General features: G+C 34.7%; 1 protein-coding gene across 3 annotated transcripts in view; it reads right to left on the bottom strand.

Annotated features, from left to right (window-relative positions):
- SMC4 (structural maintenance of chromosomes 4) overlaps window positions 1–21,039 on the bottom strand; it is a 34,579-nt gene that overhangs the window by 4,272 nt on the left and 9,268 nt on the right. For all 3 annotated transcript variants that reach the window (XM_007187080.2, XM_057545806.1, XM_057545807.1), the window contains exons 6-18: window positions 18,150–18,314; window positions 17,749–17,876; window positions 17,136–17,276; window positions 16,320–16,470; window positions 14,388–14,552; window positions 12,627–12,860; window positions 10,613–10,798; window positions 9,447–9,608; window positions 7,265–7,490; window positions 7,100–7,179; window positions 6,086–6,238; window positions 4,828–4,954; window positions 814–1,003 (exon numbers count right to left, since the gene is read on the bottom strand). In XM_007187080.2, the coding sequence (XP_007187142.2) occupies window positions 814–1,003; window positions 4,828–4,954; window positions 6,086–6,238; window positions 7,100–7,179; window positions 7,265–7,490; window positions 9,447–9,608; window positions 10,613–10,798; window positions 12,627–12,860; window positions 14,388–14,552; window positions 16,320–16,470; window positions 17,136–17,276; window positions 17,749–17,876; window positions 18,150–18,314 (2,108 nt within the window). The remainder of the gene's footprint in view (window positions 1–813; window positions 1,004–4,827; window positions 4,955–6,085; window positions 6,239–7,099; window positions 7,180–7,264; window positions 7,491–9,446; window positions 9,609–10,612; window positions 10,799–12,626; window positions 12,861–14,387; window positions 14,553–16,319; window positions 16,471–17,135; window positions 17,277–17,748; window positions 17,877–18,149; window positions 18,315–21,039) is intronic.

The following is a 21,039-nucleotide window of genomic DNA, read 5'->3' as shown; positions in this document are numbered from 1 at the left end:
TCTTGTCAGGTTGGAGATTCTTAGATCTTTACACCCATGAAGCTATACCATCAAGTAAATAAATACGCCCTGGTTCAAGTCAGGGCAAACAAGCGTTTTTGGCAGGGTGGAGCGGGGAGGAAACGGGACACATGACAACACACACACACAACTATTTTTTCCCTTAATAAAGTTACTTCTATTTTGACTGATAACTGTGTTTAGGCAAAACATATGGCTTATTAGCACCTTACCTTTGAACAAAAGACATTGTAATAACGGAATAACCAGATAATCAATATGTGACTAATGTTATAATTTTAAGACAAAAGAAACAGCTGTTTACATTTCAACATTTTTATACATACTTATTTTAGAAATACTTTAATACTCTGAAAATTAATTTAAAAACAAGATCTATGTTATGAACGTATTAAAAACTTTTTGGGACAATGGAATAATCTAGTTAATTAAAAATTTAAGTTATTAAAACAATTTTGCTAAGAAATCTCAACCTTCTTATTCTCCTAAAACCTAGATCTATTTCAATGAATCACCCTCTACTCCTTTAAGCCAGAGAAATGAAACTCTGACTTCTTTGTCCTCACAACTTGGGAATTATATAACCACATTTTGCCAAAGCATACCCGTCTATGTTTTTAAAAACTAGTCATATGATGTTTATTATAGGTGTTCACCTATCAAACTCCTATTAGGTAACAACATGTCAGAAGGGCTTAATAAGTAACAGTAACAGAAACATTTAATGGACATTAAGTTTAAATACTAATGGGATGTAGGGAAGAGGAAGACAGGGTAGTATGCATACTCTACCTGTCAGCAGTCTTGATTGCTACTTGGGCTTTAGTAATAGCAGAAGCACATTCATCTAATTGTTTGTTTATTTTATCAAGTTTGTCTTGTTGGGCCTTGAGTTTATGGTTATTGATTTCTACAATAATATTGTGTAACCTTTTAACCTCAGCTTCCACTTTACCAGCTCTCTCAGCCACATTGTTATACTCTGGAAAAAAAAAAAAGTGAAATTAATTTGTGTTTCTACGCTAATGATCATCACTTGTTAGATGTAAATTTCTTCAGTCAATATGACTTAACCTGATGCATGCCCAAGAAATTTTAGACATTTAAGGAAAAGTACCTCAAAAAACAACAACAACAACAAAAAACCCCCAAACACAAAACCAGAATGCCCTATGTCAAAACAAATGGTGTTATATAACAACACATGGTTAAATTCTCTGGCTCAGCTGTGAACATAACCCACTTATCTCTTACTGGCTTCATGCCCTGAAGCTCTTTTCAAAAGTTTTTAGGGTACTTTATTGACTATTGGTCTCATAATGATTTTTACCCTTAGATAGACTATGTGCCTGACTACTGCCCGGGGTGGGGAAAGAAAATTGTGGTTGTTTTATTCTGCTAACCTAGAGTTCTCCTCCATATGTTATAACAAAAAAAAAAAAGTGGGGGGGATAGGATGAAGTGGCACTCTTCTCTGTGGCCCAGAAAGTTGTGACACTTCCTAGAGTCCCTTGTACCTAGGGTTCAGACATAATTAAGTCGATTCAATCAAAAAAAAATTCACACAATTTGGATGGCAAAACTGATGAATTGAGTTCCGCTGGCAGTCATGGAAAAGTCTGAATTTTCTTGGTGGTGTTAGAGGCTCTGGTGTCCTGTCAAAAGCTTTGTGAATATTGACAGGCAATGGCATTAACTTTGACGGTGTAGATTATAGTAGGTACAATGTTCTTCTGTTGTTGGCAGTTGTAGTGTCATCTTCCCAATTTGGTATTTATTTATTTATTTGGCTGTGCCAGGTCTTTAGTTACAGTATGCAAACTCTTAGTTGCGGCATGTGGATCTAGTTCCCTGACCAGGGATCGAACACAGGCCCCCTGCACTGGGAGCGTGGAGTCTTAGCCACTGGACCACCAGGGAAGTCCCTCATCTTCCCAATTTGAGAGATGACTTTCCAGTTGTAGAAGAGGCAGTATAGTTCCTTTCATGGTTCTACAGAGTAGCTCTGGAAATTATTCTTGATGTTCAACCTAGAATTTCTTAAGCCATCACAGTGATTCTATAAATAATCTTTTACTCTGTTAAACACACACACACGCACCCCAAATCATATCTGTACTAACCAGAGTGGATTCTGTTCTCCATATCTGAATCCTAATCACTATACAATATAGGAAGGATGAAAGGTGGCAAAAAGGTAAGGAGTTCAAGCTTTCAATATCTATGTCTAGAAAAGTAAGCAGAAACAGAGCCAACTTATGGAAAGAGACTCCCATAAAGCTCCTATGGGAAGTGTGTATCAGTACATTTAGCATAGGGGAAAGGAGGTAGGATGTGCTAAGAGGAAAAGATTAGATAAAGACTTAACTGTTGTTCCTCCAGATTGTCTCTTCTCTCCTGTTAGGTAGATTGGAATTTCAATATTCTCCATATCTCACAACTTAGTATTCATCTTTTTGTCCTACATTATCAGAGAATTCTTTAGTCTGATCTTTCAAACTCATCTAGTGAGTTTAACTCCAACCTCTATTCTTTGTATTTCTGAGATCACCACTTGGCTTTTTAAAAAAACAAAGCAAAACAAAACCCTGCCCTTTTTTGGTCTTCTGAATCCCCTCTTCCCCCTAAGGATACTAAGATACTGTATTTATTGAAGGTATTGTTTTGCTCCAAGTGGCGATGTTCTCTGTAGTTTGTCTGTATGCTTAGCTCCCTCGTGGGGTAGAGTACCAGCTGCTGTGGGGTCTGGAATCATGACTTATACTGGGGGATGGGCCAGGTATGCAACTGGGAAGGGTTCCACCCTTCAGAACATCTTCTTCCTTATTTTCAAGTACCTAACATGCATTAAAAATTATTTTCCCTATCTATATAGTAGCATGTCTATTAGAAGTAGGAGGGGAAAACTAACATCATATAGTCTATAATTTTGAAGTCACTATTTTATACCACCTTGCTCCCCTTACTCTATTCTCTACACAACAGCCAGAGATTTTTAAAATCTAAATTAATGTAAAATGAAATATTTAATCTTAAAGATATGCTTGCAGAAATGGGCTTCCATATTAGATATTAACAGAGTCTACTAATAATAGCCAGTGTTTCCATGAGAGGAAACATATATGGGGCTCCTAATAAAGTCAAGGATTCCCTTTCAAACAAGAATACAGATTCCTGTAGTCTCTCTGTGAAAGTGCTGCTATAAATGACAAAGATACACATTTTTTGTTTTAATTGACCATTAGGTTCCATCAAAGCAATCACAACAAATATTGTAGGTATTCTGGGGAAGGAGGGGTAGGGTGAAGTCCCTGTGTCTCCAAGGACAAAATATATACCCAAAATAAATGCAAGGAAAAAAAAGTCCTGTCAGATTATATCACTTCCATGTATATGACTTTCCAATGGCTTTTAATTTCACATGGAGACAGGGCTTATAAGGCTCTACATTATCTGGATTCTTCTATCGTTTAACTCTAGCCACTCTGGCTTCCTAGTGTTCCTAGACACTTCTGGCATACTCCTTCCTGCCCCAGGGCCTCTACTTACTCCTCTACATTCTTCCTGAAATGCTCTTCTCCCAAATATCCACATGTCCACTCATACTTCCACTGGGTCTCTGCTCAAGTATCTCTAGCGGTGGCCCGTCTAACCACTGTGTCTATCTGAATCCCCACCCTATCCTGTTTTCCTGGTTTTACTTTTATCACCTAGCACCACCTGATACAGTATGCAATGTATTTATTATCTTCCCCACCTCTTAAGTGTGAGTTCCTTGAAAAGAGGGACTTTATTTTGTTCACTGCTTGATCAACAGCACCTAAAACAAAGCTTGGCCAGTAGCAGATGCTATCTGAATGAATGCCTCAATATTAAAAACGTAGATAAGTATGACCACAAAAATAAAAAAATTAATACAGCTATATATTAATATTCAATGTGCCCAGTGGACATCTGTCTGCTTACAATCTTTATACCTCTTTCTCTTATGGAAGAAAACGCGACCTCATTTTTTGAACATTTGGATAATTGCTCCAATTCCAGTCCATCTAGTTCTTTCTGATGAACAATCAGTATTTGCCTTCCTTTGCTCATGAACCAGACTGTAACAAGGGTCTTTCTTGAGGACATGATGAAGGCTCACTGTGTTTGCTGGTGTCCCTAAGATACCGTGCAACTCACCATTACCTCCTCGTGCAATAAGATGCACATCTACCTATGTTTAATTGAAGCCAACATGGAAATAGAAGCAGGGGTACTCAAGTGCATGATCAGAGGATTTTAATGTCAAAGTCAATTCTGACTATGAGCCTATGAACTAATTCCCTTTCTTGCTGTAAGATTTTGGTAGAACACTTATATGTTTATATAGAAGAAGAAAAAGTTCTGGAAGGAAAAATGTGTTTTCTCTAAGCTCTCAAACAAATAAAATAACTTACTATCTTGAAGGGTCCTTAGGAAGACTGGGCCAAAGTATACAAAATATAAAATTAAAAGCATGGGTATCAGAATCAGACTGCCTTGTTCCTGAATTCCTATACCACCACCATATGTTATGTGACCTTGGGCAAATTATATAAACCATTCTGTGCGCCTCAGTTTTCTTATCTGTCAAATGAAGTACTTAATAGTACTTTATAACCTTCTGAGAAATAAAAATAAAAACCATAAAACAGAGTGGTCACTTGTCTATAATATATGAAATCTACTTTTTATTCTACAAACTGCTATCTTAAACATTCAAAATATTACAAACCTGTTTTTGACCACACAGGGGGAAAAAAAGGTGTATATCCTTAAACATACCTGTCTTGAAAGCAGTCACATTTTCTTCTAGCAATTTCTGCTTTTTTTGGTCAGGGGCTGTAGCAAGTACATTAGTTTCAAGTTCCTTAACTTGGACATTCAAATATTCTTCTTGCTCTGATAAACGCTACAGAAATGTTTTAACATTCAAAATTGTTAGTATTTTAAACTTACTAATAATAACATTTGCTTTAAACATTCTGAATTTTAAAAAAAAGGTACTTAAAATCTTTAAGAAAAAGACGAAAACTAACAAGAAAGGGCAGAAAACACAAACAATTAATATAAAAATCGAAAAAGGCCAACAAAACGCATGAAATGTATACACTCATTATGAAGATAAGTTAAAATGCTATTTTTTAGTATTTACATCAGAGTAGCAAACTTACAACAAACTGAAGAGTACCTAGTGTTCAAAGACTTGGAAAAATTATTTGCATATGCTACTATTAGTAAATGAATTAGAACCATCTTTTTGAGAACAATTTGGCATTATGCAACAAACGCTTAAAACACTGTACACATACTGGGTAATAATTATAGTTTTAGAACTCTAACCTAAGGAAATAATTGGATGAGTGTATTAAGGTCTGCCTAACAAGGATATTTAAAACACAGCAGTGTACATAGTCAACACAGAAAAATATTTATCAAATCGTGATACGAACAAAATATGCCAATACAATTGCAGACAAAGTAAATGTACATTGGCTTGGAAAGAAAACCGTAATTAATAAGTGAAGAAAAGTTAATAAGACTCATTAAAAATCCATATGCAAATTTAATATGTATATCAATATCTACCACATACATAAACACATACATGGAAACTAGACACACTAAAAGTTGAAGGACATACATAAAAATTTAAGGTGATAATCTTTTGGGTATTTTCTAAAAACTGTTTTCTGATTTTGTTTTTTAAAAGAGACTGTGGGCATGTATTACTTTTTCATAATTAAGAAAACATTCCACTTTGAGAAGAGAATGAAATAAAGGGTCACAGAGCTGCTAAGGGAAGACACAGTTCTATGGAGTACAAATGGAAACCAGAAATAGCTGTGGCTGGAGCAACACTGTGACAGGGCGCGTACCCATTAGTACTCAGGGCAACAAAATCAACAGATGCGCCTTACACCTAGAGACCCAGCCTCCTCCTCCCCCCTTATATTTCAAAATTATAAGCAAACAGCAAAATGCTTCTGCCAAATTGCTGTTGAATTCCAATAGTTTCAGCTAATATTGATTAAAAAAGTACCTGGATGCTTGCAGTAAACTTTTCTAGTGTATTCCTCATTTCTCGTTCACTATGCCTTAACTTAACTACTGCTTCTTCCAGTTGTACTTTCTGTTCCTGAATTTGCACTGCTTTTTGAGAGTCTCTCTGCAACTGTGATTCCATTTTATTTACCTACAAAGAAGAATACCAGTGAAATAAGTTTATTCCAAGAGTCATTTCAGATTAACAGCAACTTATGAATGAAGAAAACCCAAATTTCTGATCTTAAAGACTAGAAACAAACCAAACAACCCAGTTCCAATTCCAAAACCTAAAGCTTAGGAGATGGTCAACTAATTTCTGCATCATAGAATCAGATGAAAAGACAATTTTAAGTGTTGTATAGTCAACTACTATTACAATGAAGGTATACTACGCAAATATTTAAGTGGAAAAATATAAACTATTTCAAAATATGAAAAAAAATCAAGCCACAACTCTTCAGAAAAAGTTAGGTACCCAGGACATCCAAGTACATATTTTTAAGGAAGAAAAAAGTATAGTGTTCCGAGGGTGATAATGGAACAGAGCAGTTTTTCCTCAGCATTTTGACATTCTCTTATACTTCTGGACATATAAAATATTTTGAAATAAAATTTGGAAACATGTATCAGAAGTCTTTGCTATATTTACAACTTAAAGAATTATGTCAAAATAGAAAAGATAATTATATAATACATCAGTAACTATGTGAAGAAACAAATTAAATGTCAAACAGTAAGTAAATGGTTAAATAAATTATGATATGATCCAAATGTCATAACAGAGAAAGATATAGATGTTGAGCATATATTTTTAAATTAACATACTTTTAGAACTTTAACAGGTTTCATATAAAATCCCACAGCTTATATACTCATTTAGAGAAAATTCAATCCGTTAATTGAAAATTTGATTACAGTACATTTAAAATAGCAGAATTTTACAGTATGTTACATATCAGTAAAGCTGCTTTAACAAAAATGTCTTGACTATAATTTTGTACACACTGACCTCTTCTTCTGAGATTTCAACAACAACTGATGAACCCATCCTTCCTTTCATTACTTTGCTTCCACCACCAGTCATTGTACCTGGAGAAGAGAGGAGAGAAGTCAGACTTAGATGTCTCCCCCAACAAGATTAAATAAACTCAATGGCAGAGAAAAAAAACATTACCTGACTGTTCTATGATTTGCCCCTGTAATGTTACCACTCTCCATCTTCTATCTTTCTGATATGCTACTCTTGTGGCTTGATCCAAGTTGTCAGCTACTAAGGTATCCCGTAAGGCAAAGTAAAAAGCTTGGCGAATTTCCTCATCTTTTACATTTACTAAATCAAATAATCGAGGAGTATTTTCAGGAGTTTGAATTTTGGTCATTTTCTTTGTCCACACTGCCATCTAAACATAAAAAAGAAAAATAATATATATATAAAGATATCGTTTGTGTTAGGTATCATTTATAGAATACACATGTATTAAACATAAGGACATGTATACAAAGTTCTGAGTATCTACATAATTATTACTTTACTGTTATTTTAAAAAAGAAGTTATTGTGAAACTATCCCTATTCACAGATGACATGATCTTATATGTATTAAAACCCCGAGGAATCCATACATTAAAAAACTATTAGAACTAACATGAATTCAGCAAAATTGCAAAATACAAGATCAATATGCAGAAATTAATTGTATTTCTATACACTAGCAATGAATAATCTGAAAATGAGATTAAGAAAATTCCACTTACAATATACTAAAAACAAAACAAAAACCCCAGGACACTCTTGATATTAAAGAACAAAATGAAAGGACTCCTTATTTTAAAGCTTACTACAAAGCTATAGTAATCAAGACAGTGTGGTATCAGTGTAAGGACAGACATATAGATAAATGAAGAGTCCAGAAATAAACCCTTACATTTATGATCGGTTGATTTTTGATGAGGGTGCCAAGAAAATTCAACAGGGAAAGAATACAAATGGTGCTGGAACAACCCGATATCCAAAAGAGTAGAGTCGGACCCCTACTTTACACTGTATTATAAAATTAACTTAATATGGATTAAAAACTAAATGTAAAACCTAAAGCTGTAAAACTCTTAGAAAAGAGAGGTAAATCACCCTGCCATTGGATTACACAGTAGTTTCTTAGATATGACACCCAAAATACAAGGAACTAAAAATAAATAAACTGGACTTCTATCTAAATTTTTTGCTTCAGAGGACACCATCAAGAATGTGAAAAGACAGCCCACAGAATGGGAGAAAACATTTGCAAGTTACATACCTGACAAGAGCCTTGAATCCAGAATATATAAAGAATTCTTACAACTCAACAGTAAGACAAACCAATTAACAAATGGGCAAAGAATGTGAACAGATTTTTCTCCAAAGATAAACAAATGGCCAATAAGTAAGCACATGAAAAGATGTCATACAAAAACCTGTGTACACGAATGTTCATGGCAGCATTAACCATAATAGCCAAAACATGGAAACAACCCAAATGTCCATCAATTGATGAATAAACAAACTGTGCTACATCATATAATGGAATATCATTTGGCAGTAAAAAGGAATGAAGTGCTGATACACATGTATGAGCCCCACCCCCTGCAAAGAGAAGAGAGGGAACTTATTTATTTATTTTTGGCCACACCACGCGGTGTGCAGGATCTTAGCTTCCTGACCAGGGATTGAACCTGCACCCCACAGTGGAAGTGCGGAGTCTTAACCACTGGACCGCCAGGGAAGTCTCAACATGGATGACCTTTGAAAACTAAGTTAAAGAAGCCACACACAAAAGGCTACATAGTATATGATTTCATTTATACAAAATGTCCAGAATATGTAAATCTAGAGACAAAAAGTAGATTAAAGGTTGCAGGGGGATGGAGGGGTGGGAGAATAGGGGTAGTGACTCCTAATGTGTATGGGGTTCCTCTTTTGGGATGATGAAAATATTGTGGAGTTAGACAGTGGTCATGATTGAACAATCCAGACCATGTGAATGTACTAAAACCTGCTGAACTACGTATTTTAAAATAATGAATTTTATGGTTGTGAATTGTATCCCAGTAAGTGTTTTTCTTTTTTTTTCTTTTTAAAGTAGTTATTGATGATGGAAGTTAGAAATGCAAACTACCAGTCACTGTAACATTGGAATGTATATTCCTTTAGGGGAGGCAGTAGAGGATTTTTTTTCACAACCATGAACCCCAGAGCCTAATATAATCCTCAAAACCTATCAGGTGTTCACTTAAATAACTATGAAAAAAAAAGCTAGGATTTAAAATCAAAAAACACTTGGCACTTAAAAACTAAATTACAGGTAGATTATGAATACCCACCTTATCCAAACCTATAAAGGTTGCAACTCCAATATTTTGTCTTTTCAGGAAGTTTACACATTCTTGGGCCGTATCGATAGAATCAACAACAATGTAGTCTAATGCATGACAACAGGATGAAATAGCAATATCATATTTTTCATCAATTGCTCCTAAGTCCCCCTAATAATTGAGAGGAGGGGGGGAAAATCAATGCACAATCAGCAAGGAATTAGGCACAGGATCATTTTATTAGTATTTCATATAGATTTTTCAAGTTGCGTTTAACTGAACTATACCTACATATGGTTTTAAATAGTACAAAAAGGGTACACAATGAAAAATTGAAGTGTTCCTCACATTCAACCTTTCTCTTCTGCAAAGGCAATCACTACTGGAGTTTTTAATCTACCTTAAAAAAAAACTTATGAAAAACAAACAAACAAAAACAAACTTATGGATATACAGAGTTTGAATTTTTAATGAGCACAAAATGAGAACTGTTTTCACTGCATGTAAATGAAAACGTATAATGTGAAGATTTGAAACCTGAAAGTATTATAAGCAAAATAACTTATAGAATAATAAAACTCTGAATTATTGAAAGCCATTTAAGATTATGTAAATCTGCTTCTCAGTCTATTAATAAATTAGCTATCCCCATTTCCTTCCAGCCACCTTCTAGCTGGCCACAGCTCCCTTCCTTCTTCAGGCTCAGGAGCTCAGGCTTCAGGTACCCACTATCCCTAGGCCTTGGGTTTTGACATCATCCCTTGTTGATTTTCCTAAACTCTAGCCGCAACATTTAGTATAATGGTATAAAACCCAGAATATAATTTATCAAGTTCTTATTTTTTTAAAAAAAGAAAAAAGGAGTTTGTTAAGTTTATCACTAGAGTTGGATCACTTTCTTAAAATGACTATAATTATAGTCATTATAAAATGACTATAAAAATTTTAAAAAAACCCCAAAACTATCTGTAACATGAACAAATCCATACCACAAAGAATTTTATCATGCCTGAGTGTAAGAGCAAAATGTTTAAAAATGAATGTCCTTTAAAAGAAACAAAAGTAAATGTTATTTTATGTACAGAGACACTTAATATACAGTTCTTTAAGTCAAGGTAAGAAAATTATAATATCTGAGAAAAATGTATAGTCATTTACAAATAAATTTACTTTACCAATCTTCCATATATTCCTGGAATTCTGCCAGATTTTTTTTCTTGAATTATTGCATCAAGGACTTTCCCCCTACTTCGATTCATTGCTAAGGAACTCTTCGCTTCTTCAACTTTTTGGAAAAGATCACGAACCAAACTTTTGAAATTTATTTCTTCTTGTGTAAGTTTTTGAAGTTGTTTTTCTTTCTAAAGGTGAAAGTAAAGAAAATGAATCCCAGAAGGTTACACCCTATCACAGTATAGAATTAGTTGTAATACCTAAAAAAAGAAGGAAAGGCCAATAATCAACACTTGAACCAGGACTAAGCTGTCACATTGCAACCGTTGGTTTGATTTTGAAAAATATGGATGGGTTTTCTGTTTTAAAGGGGGCATAAATTATTTGGGTCAGTAATAAGGAATATAAACACAACATAGACCTAGGAGCAGTGCGCTGACGGTTAGAACTAGAAGAGTGAGGGTTGTGGGAGTCCCAGTTTGGCACCACGCAGTTACGCATGAATGTGACCTAATTCTTACATTCTTACACTAATCCAAGACAGACCTCAATACAGGACTCTAGTTACAGGTGACCGGGCAGGGCTATGATTACACCGTGCCTTGCTTTTTAAATAAAAGGAGATTTAATATATAGTATTATATAGCATATATTATTATATCTAATTAAATAAAGGAAAACAAAGAACAAAAAAAGCATAGCTCTGAAATGAAGGAGAGCATGATGAGTGAACAGTACTATTGCTAAACAAAAACGTCAGGCTGCTAACAAGAGGAACCACACACATGCACACAAAAAGTCTAATTCTCAGTTTCTCAATCTCCAAGTTAGAGCAGCCATTTTTCTAACTGACATTCTCCTTCACTTCCTGGCTTTAAATTATTACCTCTATCACCAGTCATACTGGTTTAAAGTATTGATAAAAGCTCAAGTTACAGATGTAATTTATCTAAAAATAAACTGAATCATGAGGAAGATAGAAGTAGTCACTGAATATAACTTAAGTTTACATTTAAATTCTACACAGCCATGAAGTTCTCTGATGACCAAGCGGTGTGCATTTACTAAAATGAAAAAGACTTCATTTTCAGTGTAATTTCTCCCCAAGCAGCATTTTCTGTTGCCATCTTGCCTAATGATGCTTTGGAGATTAAAGTTATGAAATTCCTTAGATGTCTAATTCACTCAAGGATAGCAGAGGACATGGATGAGCTAATAAGCCAGATGTCTTGATTAGTTTAACAACTTGCAGTCCCAACAAAGAAACTACATTCATAAATTCAAAAACAGAAAAAAATACACTAAGATAGTTGACTTGCATATTTGTTCACACACACACTTACACTTATTTGTGATTTTTCCTTTACCATTGCCGAAGTTGTCTACACTTAGATTTAGGGAAACAAAAAACTTTCTTTTGTTTAAATTTTTACCACGGGAAATAATGGTGGCGGCAGCGATATTATTTGCTGTTTGACACTTGAAGGGAGAACGCAGCTTCTTGATAGTCTCGATTCGTATCAGATAGAATACTGAACTATTAACCCCACTCTTTTGGGAAAGATTACACTAAACAATAACAACAAAAATATCTATCTATGTACCAGTCACTTAAGATGTTGAGATCAGGACTTCCCTGGTGGCGCAGTGGTTAAGAATCCGCCTGCTAATGCAGGGGACACGGGTTCAAGCCCTAGTCAGGGAAGATCCCACATGCCACGGAGCAACTAAGCCCATGCGCCACAACTACTGAAGCCCATGCACCTAGAGCCCGTGCTCCGCAACAAGAGAAGCCACTGCAATGAGAAGCCCGCACACTGCAACAAAGAGGAGCCCCCACTCGCCGCAACTAGAGAAGGCCCATGCGCAGCAACGAAGACTCAGTGCAGCCAAAAATAAAACAAATTTTAAAAAAAGATGTTGAGATTAAAAAAAATATATGTATGTAAATATAAAAATAAATAAAACTAGGGTTCATAAACAATGTTCAGATGAAATACAGAAGAAAAGATTTACCTCCTTTAGTTCACGTTCAGTTTGAGGGAGTTTTGCCTCTATATCTCCAATTGCAGCTTTCCTTTCTTTGAGAGTCTCAGAAGCTGCCATTAGAGCTTCACTGGCCTTACTTAATTGAGACACTGCAGTATTATGACGACTGAGATAGATATCAAGTTCTGATTGGGCTACATCCATCTTTGAACGTGCTTCATTTACTGATTTGCTGAAATCCATAAGTTCTTTCTCTCGACTCTGTTAAAATATGATAGACCCCATTAAATCCGAAATATATGTGTTTTCAAACCTAAACTGAAATGGAAACCATACATTTTGAATTTAACTTAATAGATTCTACAAGCACAATATACAGAAATAAATCTTACAAGTGGAATGGACTAACAGTTTTTGCCTAGTTGTGAATGTTCATGGTATATAGTCTTTTCCCAACTGATTTCACAAGAGCTTAACGAGGTAGATACCATACTAATATCTAATATCTCAATTTAGAGATTAAAATGACAAAGAAAGAGTGGTTGAAAGAGAACAAAAATTTGGATCTGAAATCTGGATTCCATGGTCTTTCCACATTACCTTACCTAGAACGGTAAGGTATAAGGACTACTCAGCAGAAAGTTTCCTCAAGTATATTTATGTTGGAAATCTTTTTAAGTTTTAGAGGTAAGGTGAGGTAATCCCCAACACAAGTCATAATTTGATGAGTGAGTAGACATTTTGGACTACTGTAGTTGACTGTGTAGAAAGGATCTACTTATTAGAATAATGGAACAAGAAAAGCCCTTACAAAAGCCTAACCCTTTTATTTCACATACAAAGCACTGGCCCAGTAATACAGTATGATATTAGAACACGTCCATATTTCAAAACAGAATCAATTTAGTCTGTAAAGAAACTCCAAAACATTTCATGGAGGTATAATTAACAAAGGTCTTATGTAACTGACTTAAGTAATGCAAGTCAATTCAACTCAATTACTGTCATCTATTAAATATCTATTTAACATGCTCAGTGTTGTCTAAAAGGCTGTGGTGAATATAAGCAAAGATAGCTAAACTCTGTGCTTATACTCTTGTTGGGGAGACAAGACATATCAATGAGACAATCTCACACTCTTGTTTTAGTGAAGTGCTAACATAATGTAGTAGCTAATATTTATTAATTCCTTACTTTCTAGGCACTTTATGTAAGTAAACACACGTTTTATTTTCACAAAGATTCACAAGATGGGTAATATTTTCTTCCACATTTTGAGGAAGATAACTTGGAGACATAACCTGAACAAATTCAGAGATATAAGTGATTGACCGAGGATTTGAGCCAAGAACTGACACATGAGTCATGGTTTTAAAACTATTACAGAAGAGCTACAGAAGCAAAGAAAGGAGATGTCATCTATGGTTAGTGTGGTCCCAAGCATTTATAGGTAGTAACCAATAAATTACCAAGAAAATAATTTAAGAGAAGATGAAAAAGAAAATTTGATGATGAATTCAATGTGTAACGAAGAACTGCACATAAAACAAAGTATTTGATGAGTATTTTCTTCTACCACTATAAGTTCTCGTTAACTTTTTTTTAAAACGAGAAAGCAAAAAACAAAAAAGGGAAAGAGTCTAGGCTGACCATTTTTAGGAATGTTAGATATTAAAAGTCCAAACTTTTTCTTCTAACAGTTCATTTTTTAATATTACTATAAAAACGATCTTCAAGATTAAAAAAAAAAGCCACCAAAATATATGTCAACCAATAAAGAAATCTTACTTCTTTTTCTTTCTGAAGCCCTTGTGTTTCCTGTTTAAGGCTATCCATAACTTTCTTTAATTTTTCTTCTTCTTTTTCTTTTTCTTTCTCAAGGGCATTGTTTCTAGTTGTTGTCTCAGTTATGATATTCTCACTCTTGGCAGGTATACTTTTAAATTCTTCAACCTAAGATTATAAAACAAATTAAAGTTACTAGAAGCATGTACCTTTAGGCTATCCAACACCATCAATATTTGGCTTATTTAAAAGCATTTCTCAGGCTCTTCTAGATCTTAGCGGTCTTCATTGTAATTAGGTTTGAAGCAGCTAGCTTTAGCAAGTACTTCCTTAACCATCTGCTGCAATTTCTATGTTCTTTCAGTCTAATGGTAAAACTAATTCTACGAATTCCTGATTCCTTATGTAAGACAATTCTTCCTCGCTGAGCAGTAGATCTTCCTTCTGCTCCAACTTTAGGCTGTAATTATCCTTCTTCACCTGTGAATATGGTCTGAGTACATGGAATTCCCTAAAGTACCCTTCAAAGTACATTACAACTTAACACAAATTACCCATACACCCCTAGTCTCCCTCAAATCCTAAGATCTTTCCCAACTTTACCCTTCCAGAGTCACCACACAGGACTAATATTTTATTCCATTAATACCTTCCAGTAGTAATCACTTTTCCACAGTTGATGCCTAAAGGCTAATTATCTCTACTACAGTTACATTTGGCTTAATCTGCCCAATTCAGGGGTTTCTATCAAATCCATGCTATTTTGTTTATTCTGATTATCTATTACCAGAGAAATTAAACATTTCCAAAAATGGTGTCCCTCAGACACTGATTCACATAGATGTGTTACTGTACTGAGCATAAAGTATTTTGTGAACAAATGCATCTGGAAAAATGCTTACAAGGTAAAGCAGAGCCTGTCTTATAATTACCATGTAATTATATGGTACAAAACTTTTTTTTTTAAATAAATTTATTATTTTATTTTTGGCTGCATTGGGTCTTTGTTGCTGCATGTGGGCTTTCTCTAGTTGTGGCGATCGGGGGGCTACTCTTTGTTGTGGTGCGCGGGTTTCTCATTGCAGTGGCTTCTCTTGTTGCAGAGCACGGGCTCTAGGCGCGTGGGCTTCAGTAGTTGCAGCACGCAGGCTCTAGAGCGCAGGCTCAGTAGCTGTGGCACACGGGCTTAGTTGCTCCACGGCATGTGGGATCTTCCTGGACCAGGGCTCGAACCTGTGTCCCCTGCATTGGCAGGCGGATTCTCAACCACTGCGCCACCAGGGAAGCCTGGTACAAAAATTTTTTGAAGGGAGGGGCTTTATGTGTCTCATCTATTAATATCTGATTAAACTATGAATATAGTTCGAAACACCCCAAATTGATCGATTTATTAGTCTGGCTCCTAGCAAGTTAGACATTCTGGTGTAAACCTCATCTTTCTTTTTTTGATACCTCAGTCTAGCTAATCAACCACTTGCTGTAAATTATGAACTTCCCCTTCCCTCCTTTTTTTTTTTTTTCCTTCTTCCCCTTCCCTCCTTTTTAAAGGGGAAACTCCTGCTGATACTCTTAACTTGATTTCTGCAGACAAAGGTACTATTTTAAAAAATCTATGATATGTAGCCAAAAACATCTTTTTAAATCATACACTCTAGGAAGAAGAAAATTATTTTGTCACCAAAATAGAATTCCTGATTTGGTAAATATTTTGCCAACAATGTATATCAGAAACATAAGCTCTACAACTCGAAGTCAATGGATACAGGATTTCCCTTTGGGGAAAAATCAGGTTGAGATAAATCCTGACACACTTAACATTCAGAATCCCAACGCATTCTCTTAGGTAGTATGGGGTAAGAACATTCATGAAAAATAATAAAAACTACATGTGATATTCAGACCTGAAATTTTAAGAATTTCCCCCCTATAACTTACCTTTTCTTTATCTTTTTGAAGTTGTTTTTCCAGTTTTCTGGCTTTACTTGTAGCATGTTTTAATTTTTCCCTAACTTGAACATCTTCCAAATCTAGTTTTGTAAATTTTTCTTTGTTCTCCTCAATAAATTTTGTAATTTTGTTCAGCTTCCTAGCAAAGTAAGAAAATTCTCAGTAACTATTTTGGATATTCCGATATTTCAAAGCCACCTTATATACCTTGCCTGGTTATAAATGTATCCAAGTTCTTATAAGGTAGGATCCTGTTTCAAGCTGACCCTCTCCTCCACCCATATTTGAGGGAGCTGTTAAAATGTGTGACTATAGGAGTTATTTTGTCCTTCTAAGCTGGATTGGAAATAATGACTATGATGTCTAGGTATAGAAAAATTTGACCATAAAAAATAAGCAAAACTCATTTTAAAGAATAAAAAAGAAAACTGCATAGGTAAGGGATATTGGTGTCATTGAAGATTGATATGAGAAAGGTAATGAGAAAACTTTAAGACAACTAACCTGTCAGGTTAAATGCTTATGTTTGCTATGATGTTTTGTGTTATTATGTTCTGCCACTAGGGGGTAGCATCCTGCATTATTTTAAGACCAGTGTTGGGCACTCTAATCTGTGATAATCATCATCAACTAGATGTAGGTCGATTAAGTTTTTTGTTTGCAAAAGGAGACCATTTTATATGCTGGCAAATGTATTACACGCATGTGCTGGCAGTAAGTTTATATACAGACACACACACATACATGCAATAAAATGTAATTAAATAATCTAAATACTTTTAGTACTTTCCAAAAGATTATTACTTCTCTACATCTTTTACATCTTTATTCTTAGCTTTCATTTCGTTTGACAGTATATTGCTTTTCTCATTAATTTCTTTGGTATCTTCATGAATTTTTTCCTTTTGAGTCTCCATTTCAGCAATTCGTTTCTGCAGATCATAACTAGAGAGAGGAAAAAAAAGATATCAGAGATCCTAAAATACCATTTCTAAAATTCTCTATTTTAGTAAAATCAGCTGTTTCTAAAGTATTCTTAACCACAGTCAATTAACAATTACCTAGGATTACTGACAGGGAAGGAGGAAACCAAGCCAGGGTCAAGGCTAGAATTAGGAACAAAATAGGCTCCATATAAACAAAATTAGATCTTCTATTATATGAATTCAAAAGAATGTATATGTAAAACTATTAAGCATAGTAATACTTGTGAACCCACCTCCCAACTTGAAGTAGGATACTTAAAAGTCAACTTCAATACTATGGTAAACAACCCTAATTTAATGAATTCATCACATAAAACAACTTTTAGAATTTTTTTAACTTCGGTCTTCACATTTCTCTAATATGGGAAAAGAGAAGGGCTTAGACTTACTGTCAGAAACTTATACAAGAATTGATAAATTAAGGTACTTACATGTAATATTGACAAACATGATTCTTTTTTCTAAATATTTCATTTTCCAAGGTAAGAAATTCAATGGCTATGTTTTTCTCTCCTTCTAAGGCGTCCTTTTCCTTTTCCACCATCTTAACTCTGTTTAACTACAAAAGTTAAAAGTGTAGAGATTGTTCATATGAAGTGTATTTGAGCAATCTGAATTTAAAATATGCCAACATTAGATAAAAAACATATAAACTACATTAATATAACAATGTTCCTCTGAAAAGCCAATAAGAAAAATATAAAATTCAACCTAAAACACTAAACTTTGCCTGAATAATTATGACTATAACTTGAATATCTGGCTCAGTAAAATTAGTTAATACAGAAAACATTCTGGTTTACAATACAACTAAAGTCTACAGAAGATTCACCTTCTCTCCTCTGTGTTCATTTAATATTTCAAATCTCCGACACAAGACTTTAATAGGTTCATTTAGCCGTCCACAACCAATTATGTCTTCTAAATATTCAAGCATACCCTCATCATGTTCAGTCTGGCCTTTTGGTTTCATCATAGCAATTTGTTCAACTTCACCCTTTAAAAAAAGTAATATTTCACACTCATTGCATATGTTTAGCTACATCAACCTTAAGTGAGAACTAGAAACAATGAACAAATCCAACAGTAATGAACAACTAAATGATTTAAATCAGTGGCTTAAAGACATTTAATAAGATAAAAGTAAAAATGTTCTCTCCACTGATACTCAAGAGTTTTAAGCAAAATTCAGCAAAGTATTCATACAATCTACAATTAAATCATTGTGGCAACATTTTTAACTATTAACAACAGAATTATAGCTCCTATTCTAAAACAAAGAATTTTCAAAAAGACCCTTCATGGTTAAACTGTAGTAGGAATCCTGTCCCAAGATGGTTAGTATCATTAAGGTTTCTCTATAAACCTGGTGTTATGAGTTCCTCAGCAAGCACTGGGCTTCGTAAGAATGTCTCAAACTTAATGCTGTAACTTTCTAAAAACAAGACCATTAAATGAAAAAGGAAATATTACTATTTCTCATGGTAATAATATTAATAGAAGAAATCCAACTGACTGGAAACTAAAGATCCAGGTACATACAACATTGGAAAACTTTTGCTTGCAATCATTATTACAACAACTTTTGAACTGTAATTAAAATCTTAGATTAACATTATATATTTGTATTTATGCAGTTTAATTACAAAGAGAAAAGAAGAAAAAAATCCACAATCAGTAACTTTCAAGGCTGACTGCCAAGCAGCCATTTAGTTTGATGGGGAAGAAAATTTTGTCTGAACAATGCTCAGGCAAATTGCTGCTACTTTACTTCACACCAGTAGCCTGCTTGTACTCTATTATTATTACAACAGAAGAAAAGGGACAAATAGAAAAAAAAATACCCCTCTATTTCTGCAAAATAGCAAAGACTGAAAAAATTTTTTAAAAATTATATATTAAAAAAAGCATACAGTCTTTCTCAATTTAAATATCTACAATATGTATTTATGAATGAACCTTAAAAATCTGGGGTAAAACTTGCTAATGACAAAGCATCATATTTACCAAAATCCTCAACATAATTTTACAAGGTAAAAAAATTTAAAGATAAAAGAAAGGATAAAACAGCTCATTTTAGAATCTACTCATTAGGGACTTCCCTGGCGGTCCAGTGGTTAGGGCTCCGCACTTCCACTGCAGGGGGCATGGGTTCGATCCCTGGTCGGGGAACTAAGATTCCACGTAAAAAAAAAAAAAAAAAAAAAATCTACTCATTAAAGGGCATAATTTTTTTTAAATTTTTATTTATTATTTATTTATTATGTTTATTTTTGGCTGTGTTGGGTCTTCGTTTCTGTGTGAGGGCTTTCTCCAGTTGCGGCGAGTGGGGGCCACTCTTCATCGCGGTGCGCGGGCCTGTCACTATCGCGGCCTCTCTTGTTGCGGAGCAGAGGCTCCAGACGCTCAGGCTCAGTAGTTGTGGCTCACGGGCCCAGTTGCTCTGCGGCATGTGGGATCTTCCCAGACCAGGGCTCGAACCCGTGTCCCCTGCATTGGCAGGCAGATTCTCAACCACTGCGCCACCAGGGAAGCCCTAAAGGGCATAATTTTAAACATTTTTTTACAGATGATCACTTTTCTGTACTTTGACAACAAGACATGATTATAAAATACAAAGTGAAATGTTATCCTAAGAGCCTGTTATTTTTTAGATTTCTCTGCAACCTTGGGTATGTATGTATTAGTTTTAACTAAATATTAGTGTTTAAAATATATAGTTATTTATATAAAATGTTTTATTCTGCTTTCAATTATCAGTTCTTTCCAAATATTTTCACAACAATTTTAAGTTTCAGACAGGATTTAAGCCTGGAAGAGTGTCCAAAGCTTTGGATTACAACAGGGACTCCAGCCACTGAAGAAGCCAAGAGACTTATTCAGTTGTTATCTAGACAGGGTTTATCAACAGCAACATTACTGACATTTTGGGCTGAATACTCTTTGTCGTGGGGAGCTATGCTGGGTATCACAGCATGTTTAATAACATCTCTGACCTCTACCCACTAGATGTCAGCAGCATCAGGCTTCCCCCAGCTGTAACAGCCCAAACTATCTCCAGACAATGCTAAATGTACTGGGGGTGAGGATGCAAAACTATCCCCAGCTGAGAATCACTGATCTGGAGGTAGTCAGTTTAACTCTTTTGTATTAGTGTTTACAGTCCAAATATCTGACACCTGATAGTCTAATATTCTACCTAATTCAATTTGAATATCTGAACACTTATCTTAAGAAAAATGAAAAACCATGCCAAGAGAACTTACATGTCTGAGTCAAATCACTATAAGGTATTACTTAAGTATACACTTTTCAGATAACCAGAAGTTATGATTTGGTGTAAGAATGATAAAAATATTCCTAAAGGCATCACACTTTTCCTGGCCAAATTACTTATTGAAGAGATGGAATACCACCATTAGGAGACTGCCTAGCTTTGAATAAAGCATAGTGGTTGCTTGTTTTTGGTTACTTGTTCCTCCCTTTCCAATTAAAATGAAGGATATACAGCTCTGATTTCTTTTCATTCTAACAAGGTTGCCCAGTAGAAAAAAACATTTTCAAGTGAAAGACAAGGATGTTTATGAATCAACATAGTTCCACCTCAAGTCCCATATAACATTCAGTTTTAATTTATTATATGGTATTCATTAAAAACAAAAAAACCAGTTATTATCAGATTAGCTCTATTGAATCAACAGGTTATTAGAACATTTAGGCTT

The sequence above is a fragment of the Balaenoptera acutorostrata genome, chromosome 4, assembly GCF_949987535.1.
Source record: "Balaenoptera acutorostrata chromosome 4, mBalAcu1.1, whole genome shotgun sequence".
Classification (NCBI taxonomy): domain Eukaryota; kingdom Metazoa; phylum Chordata; class Mammalia; order Artiodactyla; family Balaenopteridae; genus Balaenoptera; species Balaenoptera acutorostrata.
This window is presented reverse-complemented; position numbering and strand designations above follow the sequence as displayed.